Genomic DNA, 25,116 nt, shown 5'->3' on the forward strand with positions numbered 1-25,116 from the left:
CTTGAAATGCAAAAAAGAATTTGAATCCCTTCTTTCAGGACAACAGGCAGTTTAACCTTTCTAAGAAATGGAATGCATAAAAAGGTCAAGTTGAGACTGAACTAACTATAAGAACATCTTTGATCTGTAGGTAAAATGTCAAAGCAGCCACTGAATCACTGAATACTTACTCATCTACATACAATGTACATCTGACTGGCAAGGCAGAAAAATGCCATTAATAATTTATAAAATAAATTGTAAATCTTAACTATTATTAATAATAGAAATTATATGGATAACTCAAAGCAATACTTTTATATTGCTCATTTATACTGAGCTCTGAAATCTACAGTAGATTTACCTTCCTATTTATTTTTTATTTAGAAGTATTAAAATCAAAATCCATATGTATTCTCTGAGAACATACCAACTATTGCTTAGAAGGAGGTAGCCAGAAGTGACCTGGGTGGCAAAAGAAAGACATCTTGATATTTTCAATCTTATTTTTTTAAAAATCCTACTTATCTTGTTTAAAGCTGGTCTATTTTAAAACCGAGGAAAAGATGATCCATTTTGGAAAACAATTTGCAACTATTCCCAAACAGCTTTAATTGTGCAAACCCTTTGACCCAGCAATACTGGGTCAAATACTGCTAGGTGTGTATCCCAAAGAGATCAAAGAAAAAGGAAAAAGATTTATATGTGCAAAAATATTTACAGAAGTTCTTTTGGTGGTAGCAAAAAAATAGAAACTGAAGGGATGCCCATCAATTAGGGAATGGCTGAATAAGTTGTGGTATACGACTTTAATGGAATATTATTGTGCTATAAGAAATGATGAGCACAACACTCCCAGAAAAACCTGGGAAGACTTATATGAACTGATGCAAAGTAAAGCGAGCAGAACCAGGAGATTATTGTACACAGTAACAGTAGTAATGTATGATGATCAACCCGAATGACAGCTATTCTCAGCAATGCAATAATACAAGACAATTCCAAAGGATTCAAGATGAAAAATGCTATCCACCTCCAGAGAAAGAACTGATGGAATCTGAATGCAAATCAAAGCATACTGGTTTTTAATTTATTTTTTCACGGTTTTTCTTTGTTTTGTTTTCTTTCACAATGTTACTAGTATGGAAATATGTTTTGCATGACTACACATGCAAAATCTGTATCAAACTGCTTACCTTCCCCAGGAAGGCCTAGGAAAGGGAAGGAGGTAGAGAATTTGGAACTCAAAATTTTAAAAAATGAATGATAAAAATTGTTTTTACATGCAATTGAGGAAAATACTACTGAAATATGAAAAAAAGAATATTAGCACAAAGTTAATTAGTCCTACCCTCACAATTTACATTCTGTCAAGAGAAGTGTTATGCACATATATAGGCATACAAAGTACTTTTGAGGAGGAATACACTATTAACTAGGGAAATCAGGAAAGGCTGAGTATACAAAGTAGAGATAAGCTGAAGCTTAAAGGAAATAGAGATTCTAAGATAAAAAGTGGAGAAGAAAATATTATAAGCAAAGGAAACAGCCAGGGCAAAGACACAGATATGGGAACATACCAAGTCATTTCATGAAGACTACAGCATGAATAAAGAACAGTAATTTGAAATAAGGCTGGCAATGTATGTTTGGGCCAAATTATAAAAGGTTTTAAATGCCAAAGATTATATTTATATTATGTTATGTTATTGTGTGTGTATGTGTATATATACATATATATATATATATATACACGTGTGTGTGTGTGCGTGTATACATACACACATATATATTATATTCTAGAAGTAATAAAGAGCTACTAAAGATTAGGGAAATGAACTAGTCAAACCAGGTGAGAAATAATGAGGGCTTTAAAATAGGATAGTGGCAATGTGAGTAGAAAGACAGAAATAGATGCAAGAGATAGGAAAGAAGATTTTATTAAGCACCAACCATGTGCCATGCATATAGGTGGATGACTGCTGATCTTCTCCTGTGCTTTTTAATTAATAAGATCCAAGGTCGGTTTGTTTGTTTGTTTCCACTTTGGTATCTTCCCTACCTTCAGGTACCTCACAACTCTCAAAGCACTCACATTGTTTCAATCAATAGCCATTTATTCACCAAAGTGCCAGGTGCTATGTAGTGAGCATGTACATGTTAAAAAATGAAACTCACTCAGCCCAAAGAGTTTACAGTAAGCACTTACAGATAAAGACAGGAAACATATCTTTCATGGGGGAAACAACATATCCAAAGATAAGTACACACGCACACACACTGTGTTAATTTAGGGGAAACACTCTAAGAGATTGGGAAATCAGGAAAATCCTTGGAAAGTAGGAATTCTAAGAGGAGATGAGAAAGGAGGGTTGTTCTGCATGAAATGCCAGTCTGTTTGCAAAAGTAAGGGGAAAGGATATGAAGGTGATAACTGACCCCATGGGAGTCAGTAAGATCATCAAGAGGATATAGAGAAGAAAGAGGAGAACATAAGGCAGAACCTTAGAGTATCTCACTGGGTCAAGGAGAGAGGGAAAGCATTCAGAAATTAATGTGATATAAAAAATAAATCACTTTGTTCCTACAAGTTTTTTTTGACAGAAGTTTCATATGTAAGATATTGGGTGGATCTCTTTCTGGTGAACTTACGGAAGCTTACGAATGAAAGTCACACAGGAAGGACAGGTATGAAAGGGTGAAATCATCCACACTGATAGAGTATCTGAGTAAGTTCAGTAAGTTTTCCTTTGCTTCTCTCTAATCATCATATTCATCATCTTTTATAGTATGCCTTAACGTTCATGCACCACAATTTCTTTAACCATTTGGCAGTCAACCAGCTCTGTTTACTCTATAAGGAATTGACAGGAGATTAAAAGGCATTCCTTAATAGACAAGTAGGTAGTAAAAAAAATATGAGTGGTTTTTAAAAGAAGAAATACAAAAGTATTAATAACCACCTGAAATATGTTCAAAATCAGTGATAATAAGGAAAATATTATGTAAGGAATCCTAAATTAGTACTTCACAATTTGGTATTATGGGGGAAAATCCCTAAATAGTTCATACCCTTTGAACTAATGATCATACTGGTTTCATAACCCACGAAAATTGCATATAAGAAAAGAACAGTACTCATCAAATTACCATTAGTAATAGCAAAAAATTTAAAACTCCATGTCCAGTGACTGAACAAATAGTGATGAAGGAATATGAAGGAATATTACTATGCCATAACAAATGACAAATTCAAAGATATATGGGACTTGAAGTCTTATGTGACATAGTGAAGAGTGAAGAATGCAGAACAAAAGGAACAACACAAGATAATCGCTATGATTATATAAATGAAAACAAGTTTAAAGAGCATAAACAACTTAGACTGAAATCTTTGGACAATAAAAGCACTTGCTGATAAAGCAAATGCTTGGCCTTTCTCTTAATACACAGAAAACTATGAAAGTTGAATATAAACTATCACACTTCTGTTCTTTTGTTAAACTCTTGTTAGAGATTGTATGTTGTCAATTGATGGTATTTGTATGATGTGTTGAAATAAATTTTAATAGATAAAAATAAATATTTTAAAATAAAAACAAGCTTCTATTAGTATTAGTGTATACTTCCTGCCTTCAGTTCCCACTACTCTACTGAAACTGTTTTCTTCATGGTCACTTCCTAATAAAATATAATAAACTCTTCTCAGGAATCTGCATCTTTCACTTTTCTGTAACACCTGATGTTCTTAACCCACCCCCTTTCAAACTATTGATATTTTTCTCCCTTGGCTTTCACGACTTTTCTCTCTCCTGGTTCTCCATCTGCTTTTAACGTACATCTTAGTCCTCTTCACTTGCCTCATCCCAGTCCCTAAGTGTTGTCATCTCCCTAGTTTCTGTCCATGACACTATTCTTAGCTTTATTCATTGGAAATATCATGTATTCTCCTGGCTTAAGTTATCACTTCTTCACAATGCTGGGAAACAACTGAATCTCTGTTACTCTGAGCTGCAGTTCCACATTTCCGACCACCTAATGGATAAAACAACCTGCATGTGCCCCTCAAATTCACCGTGTCCCAGACCAAATGTAAGAGCTTTCTTCAAAACCCCAAAAGGTCATTTAAAAAGCATACAAATGTAACTCAGATCTCTCTTACCACAAGATGATGACTTTTTGTCTACCATTTTCACGTGTCTGGTTTGATTAGAAAGTCTTTCATCTGTGTTCTCCACCAGGTTAGCAAGGTCATCAATTATCTCTAGAGGGGAAAAACATAAAATGCAGTATTAGTAACTGGTCATGGTCTGTTTTGTATCATAATACTTCTTTGGAAGTTCTTCCTAAAAACAAAAACCTTCTCAAACAAAAAATAACTAAAATTTCTGTTTTCTAATACTACATCTTTCACATGACACAAAATAGATTTCTGGAGTATTCAAGGCCATATAGGATACCCATTCATGGAATTTTTCCACTGAAAGACAAGAAAAGGAAATTTATAGTAGCCAAAAAGACAAAGGAAAATACCTTAAACATATGAGAATCGCAAATGTACATACTTGTTCTAAGATTTTCTCTGTGCAACTAGGGAGTGAAGGTTAAATTTCAACACAGTGAAGTCCCATGTCGATGGCTGGCTTAAGTGAAATCTCTACAAATGGAATGTAGAGAAGACATGCACAGAAACTTCAGTTTAATTAAACAGAACACAAAATAAAGTATATGCTTGCTGAGGGACTCCATTCAAATAAGAGAGTAAGAGATTGCAAGGTAGCCAAGTTTCTTCCATTGTCTTCAAATTAAACAGTCAAAGACAAGACAAACAACCACACAACAAAAATTTGCCAAGAAAAAAATAACTGAAAAAAGTGTCAATACTTTTTAAAAATCCTATTTATTTACCAAGATAAGATCAAAATAGATATGTGACCTAGATGTAAAGAGAGATATTACAAGAAAATTAGAAGAACATGGAACATTGTTTATCAGACTTACAGACAGATGAATAATTTATGAATAAGCAAGAAAGAGAGCAAAGTATAAACTGGAAAATTTCAATTGAATTAAATTAAAAAGGTTTTGTGCAAATAAAACAAATGTAGCCAAAATCAGAAAGAAAGCAGAAAATTGGGGAAAACATTTTATAGAGAGTTACTCAGTAAAATATCTCATATCTCAAACATATTGAGAACTTTGTCAAATCAAGACAATTTGTAGTCATATGAAAAAATACTCTAAATCATTATTGATTAGAGAAATGCAAATTAAAACACCCTTGAAATATCATTTTACACTTAACTACATTTTACAGATCAGCTAAAATGATTAAAGGGGAAAGTGACAAATATTGGAGGGGATGTGGAAAAATTGGGACAGCAATTCATTGTTGGTGGAATTGTGAACTGATCCAATCATTTTGGAGAGCAATGTGCAATTATGCCCAAAGAATTATTAAATTGCCACTAGTACATCTATTTCCAAAGATGATTAGGGAAAAAGAAAAAGAACCTCTGTTCTAAAATGTTTATAGCAGCTCTCTTTGTGGTGTGTCAAAGAACTGGAAATTGCAAGGATGCCCATCAACTGGGGAATGGCTGAACAAGTTGTGGTATGTAATTGTGACAGAATGCTACTGCACTATAAGAAATGATGAACTCAATTATCTTAGAAAAACATGGAAAAGCTTTAGTGAAATAAGAGCCAAATGAACAGAATCAAGAGAACATTGCATACAATAAGAACATATTGTTTTAAGAATGACTTTTAGTGACTGTATTGACTATTATAAATACACAAATTAACTATAAAGGACCTATGAAGGGCACTATATGTATCTAGAGAAATAAATGAGAAGTAGAGGTATGTATAGAATAATTTTACATTATATATACCTATATATGTATATTACACACACACATACACTGCCATCTCTAGGGCAGTGGAGTGGGGGGAGGGAGAAAGAAAAAAAGAAATTTACATAACTTTATTATATATTTAAAAGGAATAGCAAATTGACATAATAGATTTGCATTTTCATGTGCAATCATCTTTTTTATTATAGTATGTTATAGAATTGTTTGTTTTATTCCATAAACCAAAAAAAATTAATTAATTTATTTTTAGTTTAGAACATTCAGTTCCACAAGCTTTTGTGTTCCAAATTTTCTCCTCCTCCCTTCCTTCCCCCCCTTCGCCAAGATGGCATGTAATCTGATATAGGCTCTACATAAACATTTATATTAAATGTATTTTCACATTAGTCATGTCGCAAAGAAGAATTATAACCAATGGAATGAACCACAAGAGAGAAGAAACAAAACAAAATAAAACAAAAAATACAGAGAGCAAATAATATGCTTCAATCGGCATTCAGATTCCACATTTCTTTTTCTGGATGTGGATGACATTTTCCATCATTAGTCTTTCGGAATTGTTTTAGGTCCTTGCATTGCTGAGAAGAGCTAAGTCTATCAAAGTCAGTCATCACACACTGCAGCTGTTACTGTATATAATGTTCTCCTGGTTCTGCTCACATCATTCAGCATCAGTTCATATAAGTCTTTCCAGGTTTCTCTGATGTCCTCCTGCTCATCATTTCTTATAGTATTCCATTACATTCATATGCCACAACTTGTTCAACCATTCCCCAATTGATGGGCATCCCCTCAATTTCCAGTTCTTGGCCACCACAAAAATAGCTGCTATAAATATTTTTGTATATGTGGGTCCTTTTCCCATTTTTATGATCTCTTTGGGATATAGCCCTAGAAGTGCTATTGCTGGGTCAAAGGGTATGCACATTTTTATGCCCTTTGGGCATAGTTTCAAATTGCTCTCCAGAATGGTTGGATCAGTCCACAACTCCACCAACAATGCATTAATGTTTCAATTTTCCCACACCTTCTCCAGAATTTATCATATTCCTCTTTTGTCATGTTAGCCAATCTGATAGGTGTGAGGTGGTACCTGAGAGTTGTTTTGATTTGCATTTCTTTAATCAAAATGATAAAATTCTTAGGAGCTTTAAGTATCAATTTCCCATGTAGTAAAGCAAACAGTTGAACAAAATTAGGCTCTATTCCTGGGGGTATGGGAGGAGGTTGGGGGGTTGTCCCAAGCTTTTCGTGCTGCAGTTTTCAGAGCTAGATTACATAGGTCTATAAGTTTTCAGTGCTTCCAAGGTGGTAAGATCCAAGGAGAGGTATGGTCACTCCTCTCCTGGCCTGTGCTCTGTTCCTTACTGAGGAAGGGACCGTGTTTTCCTGTAGACTCAAGCACTGGTGTTCTTTTCTGCTTTGGAACAAGACCCGGGCCTCTGCTTCCTTCTGAGTGACCACAAGCACTCTTCTCCACCCTGGAACTATGACCAGATCCCGGCTATCCTGCAGCCACAGGTGATAGTGCTCCTCTCCGCTCTGGAATTAGTACTAGGAACACTGCTTCCCTGCAGCACTAGTGCTCGTCATCATCCTGGAACTAATCCACAACTGCATATGGACCATGCAATATGATACTGCACCTAGTGCCAGATTACAGTCCCCTGTAATCTCCTTCTGACCTCCTTACTGTCTCTGGGCTGAGAGTTCCGAAAGCTGCTGCTGCCATTGTTACAGCCGCCTCCAAGGCTTGCTGATGGCCGTGTACTCTGGGATGCTTCCAGGCCGGCTCCCACCCTGCTGTCACAGACCACTCCTGTCAACCTCCTAAGTTTTCTTGGGCTGGAAAAAATGTCTCACCTTGACCTTTTGTTGGTTCTGCCTCTCCAGAACTTGATTTTGAGGCATTATTTAGAAAGAAATATTGGGGGAGTTCAGCTGAGTTGCTGCCTCTACTTTGCCATCTTGGCTCTACCTTCAGGAGCTTACAATTTAATGAGGAGGAAGACAATAATCAAAAGGAAGCTGAAAAGGGCAAGGGGCAGAGTGAAGGTACCAGACTGGAGGCATGGTAGGGAAGTTCCAAAGTGCAGCCAGGGAAGAAATGATGTTTTGAACTGAAAACTCTCATTAAATGGAGAGTTCATGGCCCAATCCTTTAAATGAGAAGGGAAGGAGGTTCTTTGAATTTAGCATTCAAGACTTACAGAATCTTGCAGGATAGTGAAGTTTTCCCAATAATGAACTTCCAGGAGCATGGTGGAGTAGTGAGTAGTCCCCAAGTAGTGCAGACTCCAAAGTTAGAATGAAGGGGGCACAGCATTACCACACTTCAAAAAGTAATTAACTGAGATCTTAAAGCAGTCTAAGTTTGTGATTTTTTTTTTTATCTCAGAGTAGCAACTTTTAACATACCTCAAAAAGTTAATAAAACATTGGGATATCAAAACAAAATTTTTAAAATGTTTTCCATTAAAAGAAAGTGGCTAATACTCATCTCATTCTATGTAACAATTCTTTCTGAAACAATATTCTTTTTTAGGTATAGCCTTTAAAAGGGATACTTTGCACCTTGGGAGAACTTCCAACTGATCCCATGTAGCTGGGGCTATAAAGAAGCTAACAATTTGTATTGACTGAAAAGAAAAGCAGACTTCCAATTACACATGAAACTATTAACTCAAAGCTTTTTAAAATGTGCATTGAAAATTTGCCTTTCTTCTTAAAACAGTCTTTACCTACTGTCCATCAGACAATTATTCCATGTTAAAGATTTGTGTTCATTCCCTAAAGATTAATTTTCACTCCTACTCTTATCTCCAGTAGAAGGTAAACTTCTAGAGGGCAGGGACTATTCGGTTTTTTTAAAAAAGATATTAAAGATATTCTCAGTGCCTGGCATATAGTACAGTAGATGCTTGATAAATGCTTGTGAATATAAAGTGCTTGTTAACAGGTTTCCTGAAGAAATGGTGCAGCAATTGCTTTTTAACTCCACAGTCATTGCTCTCACTCTTCTCTTCAGCATTCAATACCTTGATACTCACTAATACCTCAACACTCTGACGGTCACTCCTCATCTCCTTTCCCTTCTCTCACTAAACTCTTACCTCTTCTTACCAACTGTTTATTTATCTTAACAAACACATTCTCCTTGAATTCTCCTCTTCCCCAATTAAAGTCCTTCTGCTTCTTTCTTTGGGAACTTTCCTTCTACTTTCACATTCTGTACTTCATCGGGTTCTTCTGTTTGAGTCCCTTTCCTCTTGAAATCTTCCTTCAATTCAAATGTTTTTTTTTCAATTGAGTCCATCCCCTTTTAAGTCTATCTTTCCTCTCCCTTCAACTTTTCAAATTCTTCCAATTTTCTGAGACCCATATTCCATCCTTTCACTTCCCAATTCCAAAGGCCCCAAGTCATCTTCATATTTCTTTCTCCTTCAAATGAAATTTTTTTCCTTCTCCCATATAACTGCCAGAAATAGGATTCATAATTATAATAATGCTCTAACTAGCCTTCCTGCCTCAAGTCTGTTCTCTCTAATCTATCTTCTACACATTCTTCTCCAGGCTCTTCTCCACCATGCCACAGCAACTTTTTCTCTCAGCCTGGAAACTGACTCCATCCCTGAATGGTTCCAAAACCTTCATTTTAAACTAAGTGTGTTGGTGGCTAAGAATTGAAAGTTGAAGGCATGCCCATAAGTTGGGAAGTGACTGGACAAGTTGTGGCATATAATTGTAATGGAATATCACTGTGCTGTAAGAAATGACAAGCAGGATGTTTTCAGAAAAAAACTGGAAAGACTTAAATGAACTGATACTAAGTGAAGTGAACAGAACTAGGAGAACATTGTACACAGTTACAGCAATATTGTACAATGAAGAACTGTGAATGACTTCACTTTTCTCAGCAATATAATGATTCAAAACAATTGCAAAGGGCTCGTGATAAAAAATGCTATCTACCTCCAGAGAAAGAACTGATGTCATCTGAATACAGACTGAAGCATAGTATTTTTCACTTTCTTTCTTTTTTGAGTTTTCTTGCACAAAATGATGAATATGGAAACATTTTACATGATTGCACATGTATAACCTATATCAGATTACTTACTGTGTCAGGAGGTGGAGGTGAGGGAGGAAGGGATAGAATTTGGAACTCAAAACTTAAAAAAGAAAATGTGAAAAATTGTTTTTACATATAATAGGGGGAACATAAAATATTATTTAAAGCTAAAAATAAAAAAATGAAGGAAATGTGCATACCAGCCATGTCTTCATTCCTTTTCAGTTTTATTCCTGACCCTCAGAACTCTTTCCACCATGACCCTGTTCCCTTAACCCTTCCAGCTCCCTCTTATATTTTGTCTTCCCTCTTTAGAATCCAAGCTACTTGAGGGCAGAGATTATCTTTCTGTTTTATAGTGACAGCACAGTGCCTGGAATATAGTAGGTATTAATAAATATTGTTGGTTTAACTAACGTTCCTATAAAAAACAACATTCCTAAAACCCAGATCTGACCCCGTCAATCTGCCACTCAAAATTCTATTGGCAATAGAATAAAATAGAAACTTCAACCCCTGGCATTTAAAGCTCTCCACAATCTGGTTCCTTTCTCTTACTTGCCCCTTAATACACTGTACATTTCAGTCAAATGGACCTACTAGCTGTTCTTTGAATTTAACAATCTTTTTAAGACTATGCCCTCACCTTGCCTTAAAATCAATGGCTTCTTTCAAGCATCAGCAGAGAAGTATTTGGTGAATTGAACTGAACTAGACTGCTGAAGGCTCAGCTCAAGTTTTTCCTGATCCCATTTGTTAAATGCATTCTTTCTCCTCACATCATGTTGTATTTGCTTGCTACCAGCATCATATTCTATCCATCCCCTAGTAAACGCAAGCTCCTGGAGAGCAAAAACTGTTCACTTTTTGGATCTATCCTCCTGACAAGCACAATGTTGTACATACAGTAGGTGCTTAATGTTTGTAGGATGTTGGAGTAAATTGAATAAAGGTATTGCTAGAAATTCTACTTGATTCCCCATAATGAAAAAAATCACAAATCTTTGGAATACATATGAAATATTTACATGTCATTTGAACATAGAAATTTGTATATTTAATTCCTACTTATTTGATATGTTTTTATAGATTTGATATAATTAAGCTATTCAATACAAAGTTCCGCTCAATAATATCCAAAGTAGGTAGTGATTCTATTCCAAAATTAGTGTGATCAGGTAAAGGTTGAATCGGAAGGCATTAAGGCACTTCTAATGTGAAAAATCCATGATTTTATGATTTCCCACTTTACAAATCCCTCAAACTGGAAGCAGCTTTAGATATAACAAATATTACAAGCTATATACTGTATATAAATTATATATAAGCTCTATAAATATTACTACAAGTCCTACAAGCTATAACTTCCCCCAATGCCTGTTAAGCAAAGAGAAAATAGTCCTCTACAATGTCTCGATCCTTATGTGAGCACCAGGTTTTTTGTTCTTGCTATAAATTGTGGAAACTTCCTTAAATGGCAAGAACAATTAACACTTTTTGCAAGAAAATTAATGTAGCAGGGTACTCGGACCTTAGGCACTACTCTCGTTCTATGTAGGGATATTATCATAAGAAAAAATATATTTTGTTTAGTACTGAGTGTTTTCCCCTACAAACATATTATATTGAAATTATAATGAAAATCATTAGAAAAAATGTGATTAAGTTTACAAATATCCTTTTCAATATAACTCTCATTATCTACACATTTTTTCTCCCCAGCACTAGAATAAGACAAACTATCTTGCATTTACCTAGAAGACCAAGATTTTTCCAAATAATTTGATTTTAAAATGCGGTTTGCATAAATTCACCCCTAAGTGCCATCTAGTGGCAGATGAAGGTATCTGAACTAGATTAAAACAAGATAAATGGTATAAATGAGCAAACTGTAGCTAAAGAATTTAAGAATTATCATACATCAAATTCCACATTAGGAACTCAAAATATTTTCTTCAGCCTGGGGAAGAAATTGAGAAAAATGAGGGCAAAAAAAAAGTAAAGAAAAAAATAAAAATGATGAAGAAGAGATGTTTAGTTTAAAAACTAAAAAGCAGTAACAAAGGGAATGCATTAATTTTTAACAAATCAGATAAATATTAATATATGTATTGGATACAGGATATAAGGGTGAAATGACTCTTTTCTCACCTTAAATTTAGAGTCTTCCATTTAACTTAATAGCATATTTACTCATGTCACTTTGCCAGCAATGCTAGACTCTGTTAAGATATTTAATATGCAGTGGTTGTTTCTTATAGCACCACCTCCAGGCTTGCCTCCTCCATATATGGTCACACTCCTAGCTTGGTCCCGTGGGTACAACTGTCCCAAATCCAAAATGCCCTATGAGTCCACACTCCTAAGACTATAGCCTACACACTTTCTCCCCACCCCATCCTGTGTCTTTACAATTAGCTGAAAGCAAAAGCATTATTGAGATGATATCATAAGAACAGTAGCTACCATTACAGAACAGGCCCTTATTATCTCCCACCTGGACCACTGCAATAGCATCCTAATTGGTCTTCCTGCCTTAAGTCTCCACCCTCTCCAATCAATCATCCACACAGCTTGTAAAGTGATTTTACTAAAGTGCAGGTCTGTTCTCTTGCTCAGTAAATTGCAATGGCTCCCTTTTGCCTCCAAGACAAAATACAAACTACTCTGACATTTAAAGTTCTTCTAACAATCTGGCTCCAATCCATCCTTCTGGTAATCAGCAAAGATGGCAGCCTAGCTCTCTCCTACACTTACTCTAATAAAAAACAATGAAGAGCACTAGGCCGAGTGGTAATTGCAAAATAATCAAGAAGAAAGGTGAAGCAAAGAGCTGGGGAGAGAAATTACTATCTCACACAATCTGGGTATGCAAGGAGAAAATCGTGCAAAGATGGGCATCATTTGAACCTCATTTTCATCTTAACTGATCAAAAGTCCACAGACAGGGCTTGAAGTAGAAATAAATTCACCTCAACAGGGAAAATAGAAGGAACTAAGAGAGAGGGAGGAAGAAATAAAAGAGAAGGTAGACTCAAAATCAATCATAACTTCAACCTTGGAGGGTAGATAGTGAAAAAAGAGTAAAAGATGGTGGTCTGGACAATGGGAAGAGGACAGAGGTGGGGGAGAAGAAGCAGACCATATGAAGCAAAATTTACTCCTTCACGTCTCTCCCAACTCTACTCTTGCTTTCTCTACCATGCTCAAGCAGCATCCTCACACTAGAAAATGCCTACATCCCTGAAGCCTTTTCATACCATAGGTCCCTCTACTTCTGTGGCTCCCTCCTTCAACTGGTGAGTTCTTTCCAAAACCACCATTTTGAGGATGTGCTCAGATCAGCCATGCTTGCCCCTTCACTCCTCTCCCAGCTCCATTCCCAATTCCAGATTTCTCCACCAAGCTCCTGCTAATGCCTTAGCACCTTTTCATCCCCACCCCACCCCCATACACACCAGCTGTTCATTTCCATTAGAATGTAAGCTCCTTACAAGGATTATCTTTCTTTTAGTCTGTACTACATTCACAATGCTTAGTACAATACCTGACAAAATATACATTCAATAAATGTTTGTTAACACAACTTGAATCACTAGTGCTGAGCATTCTTCTTCTCTGTAAAGGACAGGGAGGAAACAGAGGAAAAAGTATAAAAGAATGGGATATAGGAAATACGCAATTAAAGATCGTAACTGTGAACATAAATAGGATGGACTGACCTCAAAAATGAAAGAGTACAGCAGAAAAGTCACCTAAGCTTTGTTTAAAGACCTCTAGTAAGGGAAAAGGGAAAACCTCCTGAGGCAACCCATTCCATCCTTGGGTAGACCTACTTGCTAAGTAGTTTCCTATATTATATTTAAAAATATTAAAAAACTAGTCTTAGTTTACAAGTTGTACAAGAACAATCAGTGGGCTAGAATAAGCCCTTGGGCCACAGTTTGTCGACCTCTGCTCTAAAGTTCTCATTTCATTTATATCACAATTTTTAAATTATTGCTTTATTTCTTCTAAAAATCACAGATGCACATGTGGCAAAGCTGCATTTTTCTTTGAGGCTTTGCTTATAAATGTTGTAGGGTTCTTGTTTCATTTCACTTTTGTTTCTTGAACACCCCTGCATCCATAATATTATCATTAGTATGTTCTTTTCTTTATTCATTTTTCCAACCTTACTTCCTGAATTCAGACTCTGTGTCACAGACAGGATTTGAACACTTCTAGAAGGAATGGTGGGCCCAAATCCATATTATCTTGGGTCTTGTGGAGGCTTTCCTTGGGTACTTAGAGCTACAAAGACCCCAGTGGTAGCTCGGGCTAGTGAGCTGATCTAGGAAAAGGAATAATCATTGTCCTACTTACTGAAGCCCCAAAGCAACAGAGATGTACACTACACTTATACCTAACACTGCCCTGGTCTTTGCTCCCATCTACCTGCCTCTGGATATCCAACTGCAGGCTCCAGATTTATCTGGCTAGCCCCTGGTCTGTGTTGTACTGTCTTCTTTCTCTGTGTTGTGTTCTTCTGGCTAGATCCACAAACAAAGAGAAAAGGAATACACGGGAGGTCGGGGGTAGGGATGGAGGGGATGTGTAAAGAGAAAAAAAGGAAGGTTAGGGAAATTAATCTCACATAATCAGGGTGTGCAAGTAGACATCTATACAAATAAGGAGAGGATGTGGAGGGGGGGCAGTCAACACTCGAACCTCACTCTCCTGTGAACTGATCAAAGGAGGAAATAATATATATATGCACAGATAGTTGGGGGACAAAAATACATTTCACTCAACAGAGAATTAGGGAGGAAAGGGAGTAAAGAGAAAGAGAAACTAGAGGGAGTGTAGATGAAAGGAGAGATTAGTCTTAAGAAAAATGAATCTTGAGGTAAAAAATATTTTAGCTCTTTTTGAGGTAGCAAAGAATGGGAATCTGAAGAAGTGCCCATAAATTTGGGTACGGGTAAATAAATTATTGTATATAATTGTGCTATAAGGAATAATGAATGGGATGGTTTCATTGCAAACTGAGAAGACTTGTATGAACAGTTGCAGGATGTAGTGAACAATTTATACAGGAGAACAATTTATAGACAATAATGTGGTAAAGACGAGTTTGAAAAAATTAGGAACTCTGATCATTATAATGACTAACCATGATTCCAGAGGACTAATGATGAAACATGGTACCCATCTCTTGTGAAGTAAAAAACTCACAGTATACAATGAGACCTTTTTTCACATGGCCACTGTGGAAATTTGTTATAGCATATTTTGTTTTCCTTTTGTTCTCAACTGTGGTGAGAAGGTTATCAGGGAAGGAAAAAAGACAAATTTTTGCTGAATGAAAATAAATATATATGTATAATTTTTAAAAGTCAATAAGACACTAAAATCAGAAGTAAATATGAGTAACAAGCCTCCTAAAGGATTTATAAAAATTTCTAAATAAATATTGTAAGATAAAGGAAACTGAATCAATACCTGATGAAACACAAAATATTGTGGATTCCCAAGGTTCAAGAAACAAATTGGAACCTTGAGAGAAGAATTTGTGAGAACTAATAGCAGATTTTATTACCTGTAGAGCAAAAATAATTAGCATAATAGCAAAATTTGAATCCATTATGGTGAGTCCTTCCAAAGAAGTGAAGGGAAGAACAACAAATTAGGAGTATAAATATATTGAAATGAAGCACAATCTGGAAGAGAACCAAAAAATCATATCTCTATATAAGCAAAACACATTGATTACAAAGACAGGATGCATATAGATAACTGAAGGTTCACAGGCTTCCCAGAACTAATATATTTTACAGAAATACATTACTTATATTGTTTATGACATGCAAAACATATCATACTGCAAAATCCTAATATTTAGACAATTAAAATTTAAAAACAACAAATACTTCTTAGTCACCTCCTGTGTATGTGGCACTCTATTAGGCACTGGGAATACAACGGAGAATATAATACACACCAATAAATAAGTATAATAATTTGAGGTAGGAGAGAATAATAATCAGGTGAACAGGGAAAGGTTTCATGTAGGAAGTAAGAAGTGGGTCTTGACGTAAGCTAAGGATTCTAACAGATGCAAGTAAAAAGGGAATACAGCCCAGCCACTGGAATACAGAATCAGTGAAGATGAATAATGTGAACTAAGTCTGAAAAAGGAAGATGAAACCAAATGGTACAGGGTTTTAAATTCATAGAATACCAAATTTAGAGCTGGAAAGGACTTCAAAAGTCATCTATCTTAGCTCCTTCGTTTTACAGATGAGGAAACTAAGGACAAAAGAAGCCTTGTAACCTATCAAAGGTCATATAGGTAAATATCAGACTGAGGAGTTCATATTTCACCTTGGGAATGATACTGGTCCTCTTCAAGAATGAGGGACAAACATCAAACAACACTGGGGATCATAGGGAGCAATGAAAGATTTTTGTCCCCAGCATATAAAATTACATTCTATACCTGTGTTGCCCTTGCCTGACATCTGTCTCCAATTGACCAGATTATTTGCTAGCTGAGATGATTTCTCAGCTTTTTCAGTTTCCACATTATGGCAATTGATTTACATTGGAAATTGATTTACATTCTTTAACAGTTGTGATCAGTATCAACATCCACTCCTTCATCTACTGTTCATTTTCTGGCAACAAAGGCTTATTCAAAGAGGTCAGGTTGGAGCTATTTTGATAGTATAATGATTTTTTTTCATTTGTATTTTCTTCTAGTTTTGTATTAATTTTGATCTTTGCTCCAGTGACTCAGTGGTTTGACTACACACTTAGCTAATTCATGAATAATGCCAATATGCTCATGTCATTTTCTGACTGGTAAAATATAATCCATTTTATTTTTTGTTATATTACGCAGTGCTCACCACATCCAGTACTTCCTGATTCTTTTCATCATAATATGTGCATAAGACATCTGGACTCTTTCTTTTCCTAAATTACATTTTTCAACATATTTTCCCACAGTGCTTCCTTATCACTGCCTTTCCAATAAAGTTGATCAACATTAAAACATATGTAGATTAAATCTGGTGGTTCTTGTCAAATTATTATTAGAATTTTTCTACTTCATCCTCTGCAACAGATATTGGTATGCAAGTTGCAATCATTTTCTTGCTGGTCTTTTTGCAAATACTTATAAGTGCTGCAATAAAAGATGACTAATTCTCATGAAACTATTTTTGTTGCCTTTTGATACATGGTAAAACTAACTGCCAACTCCTTTATTTTCTACTCCAAAGTAAGCCTTTGATTTGTTCTTCCATTTAGTGGGAACTTTTGCAGCAAAAATGTCAAGATTCATATGATTTTGTTTCTCCAGTCACATATCATTAAACCAAGTATCTCACATTTAGAGTACCAACAACTAAGCTAATGTCTATGGACAGTCAAAAACAAAAACAAAAAAAAAAAACCAAGTGTGATTCTTCATACCCTCTGGCCCTTTCTCTGGCATCAATGCAGGAAGGCTGATGGCCACTTTGTATTTTTCTTCCTTTTCAGGGTTGCTGTGGCCAAAAGAATTTATAAGTCTCACTATCTTTACCAGTCTAATGTTTAGAAAACAGACATATTGTGTTTTGGGGAGTGTACTTGAAGCCTTTCTAGTGTTCTAGAGCTGCTGGATCATTCTTCAAGAACACAATGAGGCATCAGATTAAGACCACAGGTAGAATTGTTGTTAAAATATCTTATCATTTTTATTTTTTCTAATTTGGCATTGATTTTTATCTTTACTCAAACAAGTTGATACTAGGAGTGGGGACCCTGGGGCCTTGGGGCCACATATGGCCCTCTAGGTCCTCAAGTGTGGAACTATGATTGAACACAAAGGATTTGCTCTGTGAGGTTTGGATTCAATCAAAGGCTGCACTTGAGGACCTAGAGGGCCATATGTGGCCCCAAGGCCCCAGGGTCCCCAGTCCTGAAACCAGCTGACAATTAATCCAGAAATGATTCTCACATCAGTAACCAATTTAAGATTGAGTCAGTTTCATAATTTGTAATGTTATTTGGTGTACTCTGTTTTCAACACCTCTCAACACCCTTTGTGAAAAACGTATTTTGGGACCAATAACCATTAAGTACCTACTATGAGTCAGGCACTATAACATATAAGCAGAATCCTCTGGTCATTTCTTAATCTTGAACTATATTTTCCAACATATTTTTAGCCATCCTTCCCATGACCACAGTCACCAAGTATCAAAGTATATATTGACCTAATTTGGAAAGTCTTTTTGAGTTCTTAATGGAATTTCTCTACTTTCTCCATCCTCTGTAATGGGTGTTGGCATATATGCTACAATTATATTAATGGTAGTATTTTTGCAAATCCTTGAAAATGTATCAGCTGGTTTGGAGTTGCCCCTTGTCTCCATCCTAGGGGAAGGAACTGTTATTAGTAACTGGAATTGTCCACTAGATGATCTGCTTGGCTAAGACACTTGAGAGGAATGGCATCTGTGGGAGAAGCTTCCCCTTTGTGATAGCTTTTTCACCTTTTCCTTTCTACTTTCTACCAGGATAAAGCAGAGTGAGAAAAGGCTCTTTCCCTCTCACTCCACACCCAACTCCTCAAGGAGTTATTGAAGGTTGCCTTGAGGCAGTAGCACAATCTATATGTGCTTGCCCAGGTAGCGTGAGAAAGGGAATTCTGAAATCTCAGGTTCCTAGATGTCTTCTACTTTTTTGGACACAGGTCAGAAACTGAAGAACGGAGAACAGACATTACCAGTCTAAGACATAGCAACAGCATCTGAGCAATGGGTAAATAAATATGCTGGAGAAGCACGGTAGAGCTGCATGGCACCAGATGGGAAGTTACAGATGTTATTCCTGAGTCACCACCTCCTAGGTCGTGTGATCTCAGAGTCTCCCTTTCCAGAAAGAGAAGGGAAATTTCTGGGGACAACCAAACGTGGAGGCTGTCTCAGAAGTAATACCAATTTTAAGAAAGAAGAAACTTTGCTTCTGGAGGAAGAAGGGAAGTCCCTGAGCATCAGGAAATGAAACAAAAGCCACAACATTAAATTTGGACCTCATCATTACTAGTTGTTATAATGAATTATTTGAATAGTTCAGGTCTGATAGGAAAGGCAGTGACAACAGTCAATTAATGATACTGGCTAATGAATTAAAGAGGCCACTCAGGACAGTGAGATTCTGCAGGACCTGAAGAGTTACTATGAATGACCTCTAAATTTTCTGTATCTGTTTATGGGCTTCCATCAATCCTTTCTGTCTTCTACATTTTCTGTGGGTTACATTAAAGTCTAGCTACTACCCAATATGTAATTCATCATCCCAAAATTTTGTACAGAAGCTGGGTATCCTGTTATCCACATTTGTAGAAACCTAAACATAAGCTGGGGCAGGTAGGTGGCACAATGGATAGAGCACTGGACCTGGAGTCAGGAAGACTAATCTTCATGAGTTCATATCCGGCCTCAGACACTTAATAGTTGTGTGACCTTAGGCAAATCACTTAACTCTATTTGTTCCTCATCTATAAAATAAACTGGAGGAGGAAATGGCAAGCCTTCTCCAGTATCTTTGCAAAGAAAACCCCAAATGAGGTCACAAAGAGTCAGGCACAATTGAACAACAACAGATTTAAGTTATAACTGGAAGTTTTCCTAACTGAATTTTGAATAGGAAAAAGAATATGACCTTTTCTGGTCAGACTCCACATCAGGCTTGGTCCGTGACAGGCCAGACCTAAGGGGTCCTAGGCCAGAGATTTCATTTTGGAGACTCTCAGATCACACAAGGCCAGGCCTCAAGTCAGGAAGACCTGAGTTCAAATTCAGCTTCACACATTTAATAGCTGTGTGATCCTGAGTAAGTCCCTTCACCTTTGTCTGCCTCAGTTTCCTCATCTGTAAAACAGGACCTACCTTGAAAGGCTGTTGTGAAGATCAAATGAGATAATATCTGGAAAGTGTCTAGCACAGTGCCTGGCACACAGTAAGCCCTATACCAATGTTAGCTACTATTATGCATTTTAACACCGCTTAGCTGTTATCAGCTATTTACAGCTTAAACGATTCACTGTCTTGGGTCCACTATTGAGGACTCTCATCTCAGATCAAGCGGCCAAAGACACTGGGGGAGCACAGGTAACTCCCATGTGTTTCCTCCTTGAATTCCTTTAAAGAAAAACACAAGGAAAAATACAAAAGAAGGAATGATAGTTGTCTTTCTTAAGTCAGAGCCTAGTCACTTCACCATGTGAAGGAGTGGTTCTAAATGAAACAATTTATCAGCCTCAAAGAACTAATCAGTAATTGTCTCTTAACTGTCCTTTTAATAAGGTGCCAGTAGACATATTCATACTATAAGGAAAAAGATAATCACATGAAAATTGATGAAGGGGAATATTTCCCTGATCAAATCCTCTTTAAATTTCTTTTAAAGTAAAAGTTTCCAAGAGGTTCACAGTGATCCACATGATCATTTTGGCAATGCTATGTGTTTAATGATTTACTAAAATGTTTGTTATTTAATTTTACATAAATGAAGCAATTTTATCATGCATGTAGTATTAAGCTATGTATCATGTGCCTAGTTTCTTTTTTAATCTGGCTCTGCCATATTTCTTTTCTTTAGTAGAAATCTCGAGGAGTATAAAGCTCAGTTAATTAGTTTATACTTAATTCCTAAGAAATTAAGCAACAAAACATTTATCAAAATAATTCATCATAGTTTTCTTTTTTTAAAAACTATTCAGTATTTATAAAATATTCAAAGTATACCTAGAAGAGCACACATGACTTAAGAGTATTCATTGTTGACTTCTTCTGTGTGTGTGTGTGTGTCAACTGATCCACAGACTTCACTTGTGTCAATCAGCAAGCATTTATTAAGTGCCAACTATGTGCCAGGCACTGTTTTATTGCAAACACAAAGACAAAAATGAAAAAATCCTCACCCTCAAGTGGTCATATCAGATATATTTCTCCATTTTAAAAAGGAGTTTTGAAGGTAAAGAAAACTGTCAACAGTTTCCTTAGGCTGACAATTTGCATGCAAATATCTAACATTTACACTGTATTTCATGCCAAAAAGACTTCTTCATTATGTGCAATTATTTAGTATGTTAAATAGCAAAGGAAAGGCAGTGTATTGAAATGGATAGAGCCAAGAAAGTCCAGCTTCAAGTTCTTCATCTGACACAGATTTTGTGATCCTGGGAAAGTCACAACTTCTAAATACTCTAAACAACACTCTCTTTTTTCGTTTCCCTTTTTTTTTTTAAAGTATGCTTCAATCCGTATTCAGACATCATCAGTTCTTTCTATGGGGATGGATAGCATTTTTCATCATAAGTCCTTCAGAGTTGTCTTGGATCACTGCATTGCTGAGAACAGCTGAATCAATTCACACCTGATCATTTTTTAATATTACTGTTATTTTGTACACAGTACCTTTCACTTTGCATCGGCTCATGCAAGTTTTTCCAGGTTTTTCTGACTGCATTCTACTCATCATTTCTTATAGTACAACAGTATTCTATCATAATCACATATCACAACTTGTTCAGCCACTCTCCAGTTAATTGGCATCCCCTCAATTTCTAGTTCTGTACCCTCAGAAAAGAGCTGCTATAAATATTTTTATACATATGGGTCCTTTTCCTTTTTGTTTTCCATCTTTTTGGGATACTGACCTAGTTGTGGTATTACTAGATCAAAGGGTATGCATGGTTTTATAGTCCTTTGGGCATAGTTCCAAATTGCTCTACAGAATGGCTGAATCAGTTCACGACTCCACCAACAATACATTAATGTCCCATTTTTCCCACATCCCCTCCAACACTTGTCATTTACCTTTTCTGTCCTATTAGTCAATCTAATAGGTATGAGGTAGTACCTCAGAATTGTTTTAATTTGCTTTTGTCCAATCAATAGCGAGTTAGAGTGTTTTTAATATAGTTATAGATAGCTTTGATTACTTCATCTGAACACTGACTGTAACTTTTGATTATTTATCAATTGGGGAATGGCTCTTATTTTTATAAATTTGACTCAGTTCTCTATATCTTTGAGAAATGAGGCCTTTATCAGAGCAATGTGAGCAGGAATTTTTTTCAGTTACTATTGCTAACTGTATTTCCCTCCATACTGTTCCTTCCTCCCCTGTTTATTATATTTTCTCTTTCTCCTTTCATCCTGTCCCTCCTCAAAAGTGTTTTGCTTCTGACTGCCTTCTCCCCCAATCTGCCCTCCTTCCAGACCACATATATAAAATTTCATTTTGGTTTGTCTTTTGTATTTTTCTTAGCACACAAAAAACAAATTTGATAGAGTAATGAAATCTAATACAGTAAAAATGATTGTTGTTGTTTGTCCTTTGTTCTTGAAGGGTGATGTCTTGACTTACAGGTGAACTGGATTTAAGTGAGGGAGAGCTATGTGAAGTCTTCAGTAAAAATTAAGAATTTCCCAAAGGTATTTTTTTTAATAATAATAAATAATAAATTAAAATTAAATAGGTTTACTTTTGAAAGTAACAATGCTTTGTGAACCGCATTAACATCACTGTTGTATTTTATACACTCTCTCATGTTAGTGTCCCCTAATCCTCCCTCAAACACCAAAAAGGAATTCCCAAAATCTAGTGTTATTTCCATTATACCATTATTTCCTAACATAAATTACGCTACTAATAAGTAAAAGATCTAAATTCTCAATAAAGGAGAACTTTGTTTTCCTCAGCCTCTGCATCTCCTGGTAATTCTGTGGTCTGGAAACAAGTGAGAAAGGAGAAAGGTAGGTTGGAGGGTGGGGGAAGGGAACAGGATGAAAGAAAAAAAAAATCAGGTTTTTAAGTGTACAGATTTTTAAAAAGGACCTTTGGGTGAATCAGCAAAGATCTGCCATGAATCATCATATTCAATAGTCACCTACTGGTAGTTGGAAAACATGCTCTCTCAATGTCTTGTGATAAACAATTATTTATATATAACTGATTTTATTCTAACAAAAGCAACTCAGTACAGTTGGACTCTGATGGAGACTAGAACTGTGATTTCACTGAGGTTCCAGATAAACAAACTCCCTTTCCCAATGAGAGCCAGTGTGGTATAGTGGGTTCCTCTGAACCAGGGAGACCTGGGTTCAGGTCCTGTCTGTGTAGTCCTGAAAGACTCACTTACTTCTCAGTGCCCTACACAAGTCTCTTAAGATAAAATTTTGCAAAAGTTCCAACCTGCATTGAAGTTAATGGAATTTAAGAACTTTTTAGCAATTGTTACATACAATCATTGTTATAAATTATTTAAATATCTGCAAACATAATGTGTACTTCCTGCAAAGTTAACACTGGACTAGGGCATTTACTGTACAGACAGTAGTCCAACTAAACTCGCTACATGTTATCAGACTCCTGGTTGGATAATCAGAACTCTAGATTTCAATAGGATACTCTTGAAGGCCCAGCAATACCCTCAGATCCAATCGGATTATCAATGACTACATATCTCATTGAATGACTTTTTCATGCCCATACGTAGAAGATGCAACTTCAGTAATGTTGTTTGTAATTCGGATGGTGAAATAATCAAAACTGATTCTCATCTTATAAATAATTTTGTTTTGAATATATCAGAAGATTAATAACACTTGCTAATTTGAAAACTATTCTAAAAGCTGGTAGCTATTGAATGGTTTATTATTTATTTTCTCACATTCAATTCAGCAAAAATTTGCTGCACTTTGATTTGTTTTCTTTTATCATCTATTGATCAACCAATAGGCTATGTGAACTCCACAAACCCCAAAGTAAGGCCCAATCCAAGTCTTTAAACAGGAGATGATCCAAGGAAGGTAAACCCAAAGTAGAGAAAGAATAACTTTTCTGAATGATGCTAACAAAGTTCACAGGTGGTATTAGTAGTCTGTATGAAGTCTTACCATAATAATTCATTTCACAATATGATACAGAAATGGAGATGCTACTGATGAGGTTAAGGTAATTGTCCTACATAACAACAGGAAACTACCAATCCAAAATGTGATCATATACAATAAAATGTATATGTAAGATTTGTAACGTATTAAGAAAGTCTGTTAAGAATGGGATTTCTTTTAAATACAAACAGATTAGGGATGAGGACAACAGAATACTGCAAGAAAAAGTTTGTCAATATATGCTCAACAGTCTAAAAGAAAAAATACAGTCTGATCTTCAGGCATGAAAAATGTGGGAGGGTGGAAAAGGTTATTCACATGGGCTAAGACAGGTTACTAAAAATATTTAGGTAAATAATCTAATTCTTTGCCATATTTATAGTGTTCTGCACAAAAATGGACAGGTAGTAAAAATCTGTTTTAACTTCACTAAGCAGCTTTCTGCTTATTGATGAGCTTTCTTAGGTATGATTAAAACATTACCTTACAAGTGGACAGGAATATTTCAGTCTTCACACAGTTACACTCTTCAATTAGTTGAAAAATAACTTATTAAGTGCCTACTATGTCCCTAGGACAGTGCTGGGCTTGGGAGCGTAAAGATAAAAATGAAACAAACAGTCCCTGCCCTACAAGAGCTTGGATTCTATTGGGAAGAAAAAAGATGGACACAGAAAATTAAAGGTGACATTCATGTGTGGCAGACAGGACATAATTTCCAAGGAAAAGGCACTAACAATAAGGGGCTCAGGATAAGTTTCCTGAAGGAAGTGGCACTTGACCTTAGCTTTGAAGTAAGCCACAAATTCAAAGAGGAAAAGGAGAAGAGGTAGCATATGCCATGGGAGAAAGCCCAGTAGAGACACAGAAGACAGGACGTCATCAATAGGGAAGAGCAATTAGGCCACTACGGCAAGTATGCAGAATGAATGAATGAATGAATGAATGAATGAATGAATGAATAACACCAGACCCAGCTGCATAGGGGGTGAGAAGGAACCAGTACACACCCAGTGGGTGCAGAAGCAGTGGGGCAAGGCCAGTGCTGGCTGTCTTGGTTCCAGTTCCAGGCCAGAAAGGCTGAATTAAAGGAGGAACTGAGGCCAGAGGCACCAGCCCTCATACCCTAGGACTAGAGATCATTTTAAAAACTAAGTTATGACAAGTAAAAAAAAAAATGCAGAGGTAGAGAAAGAATCCAACCAGAGAGAGTTACTATGGGAATAGAGAAGACCGGGGTTCATCT

General features: G+C 36.1%; 1 protein-coding gene across 1 annotated transcript in view; it reads right to left on the reverse strand.

Annotated features, from left to right (window-relative positions):
• Positions 1 to 25,116, reverse strand: part of STX8 (syntaxin 8) — a 279,229-nt gene that overhangs the window by 94,353 nt on the left and 159,760 nt on the right. Inside the window, 1 exon segment of the mRNA XM_036768392.1 lies at positions 4,142 to 4,243. Coding sequence (XP_036624287.1) covers positions 4,142 to 4,243 — 102 coding nt within the window.

The sequence above is a fragment of the Trichosurus vulpecula genome, chromosome 7 (assembly GCF_011100635.1).
Source record: "Trichosurus vulpecula isolate mTriVul1 chromosome 7, mTriVul1.pri, whole genome shotgun sequence".
In the NCBI taxonomy this organism is placed as follows: domain Eukaryota; kingdom Metazoa; phylum Chordata; class Mammalia; order Diprotodontia; family Phalangeridae; genus Trichosurus; species Trichosurus vulpecula.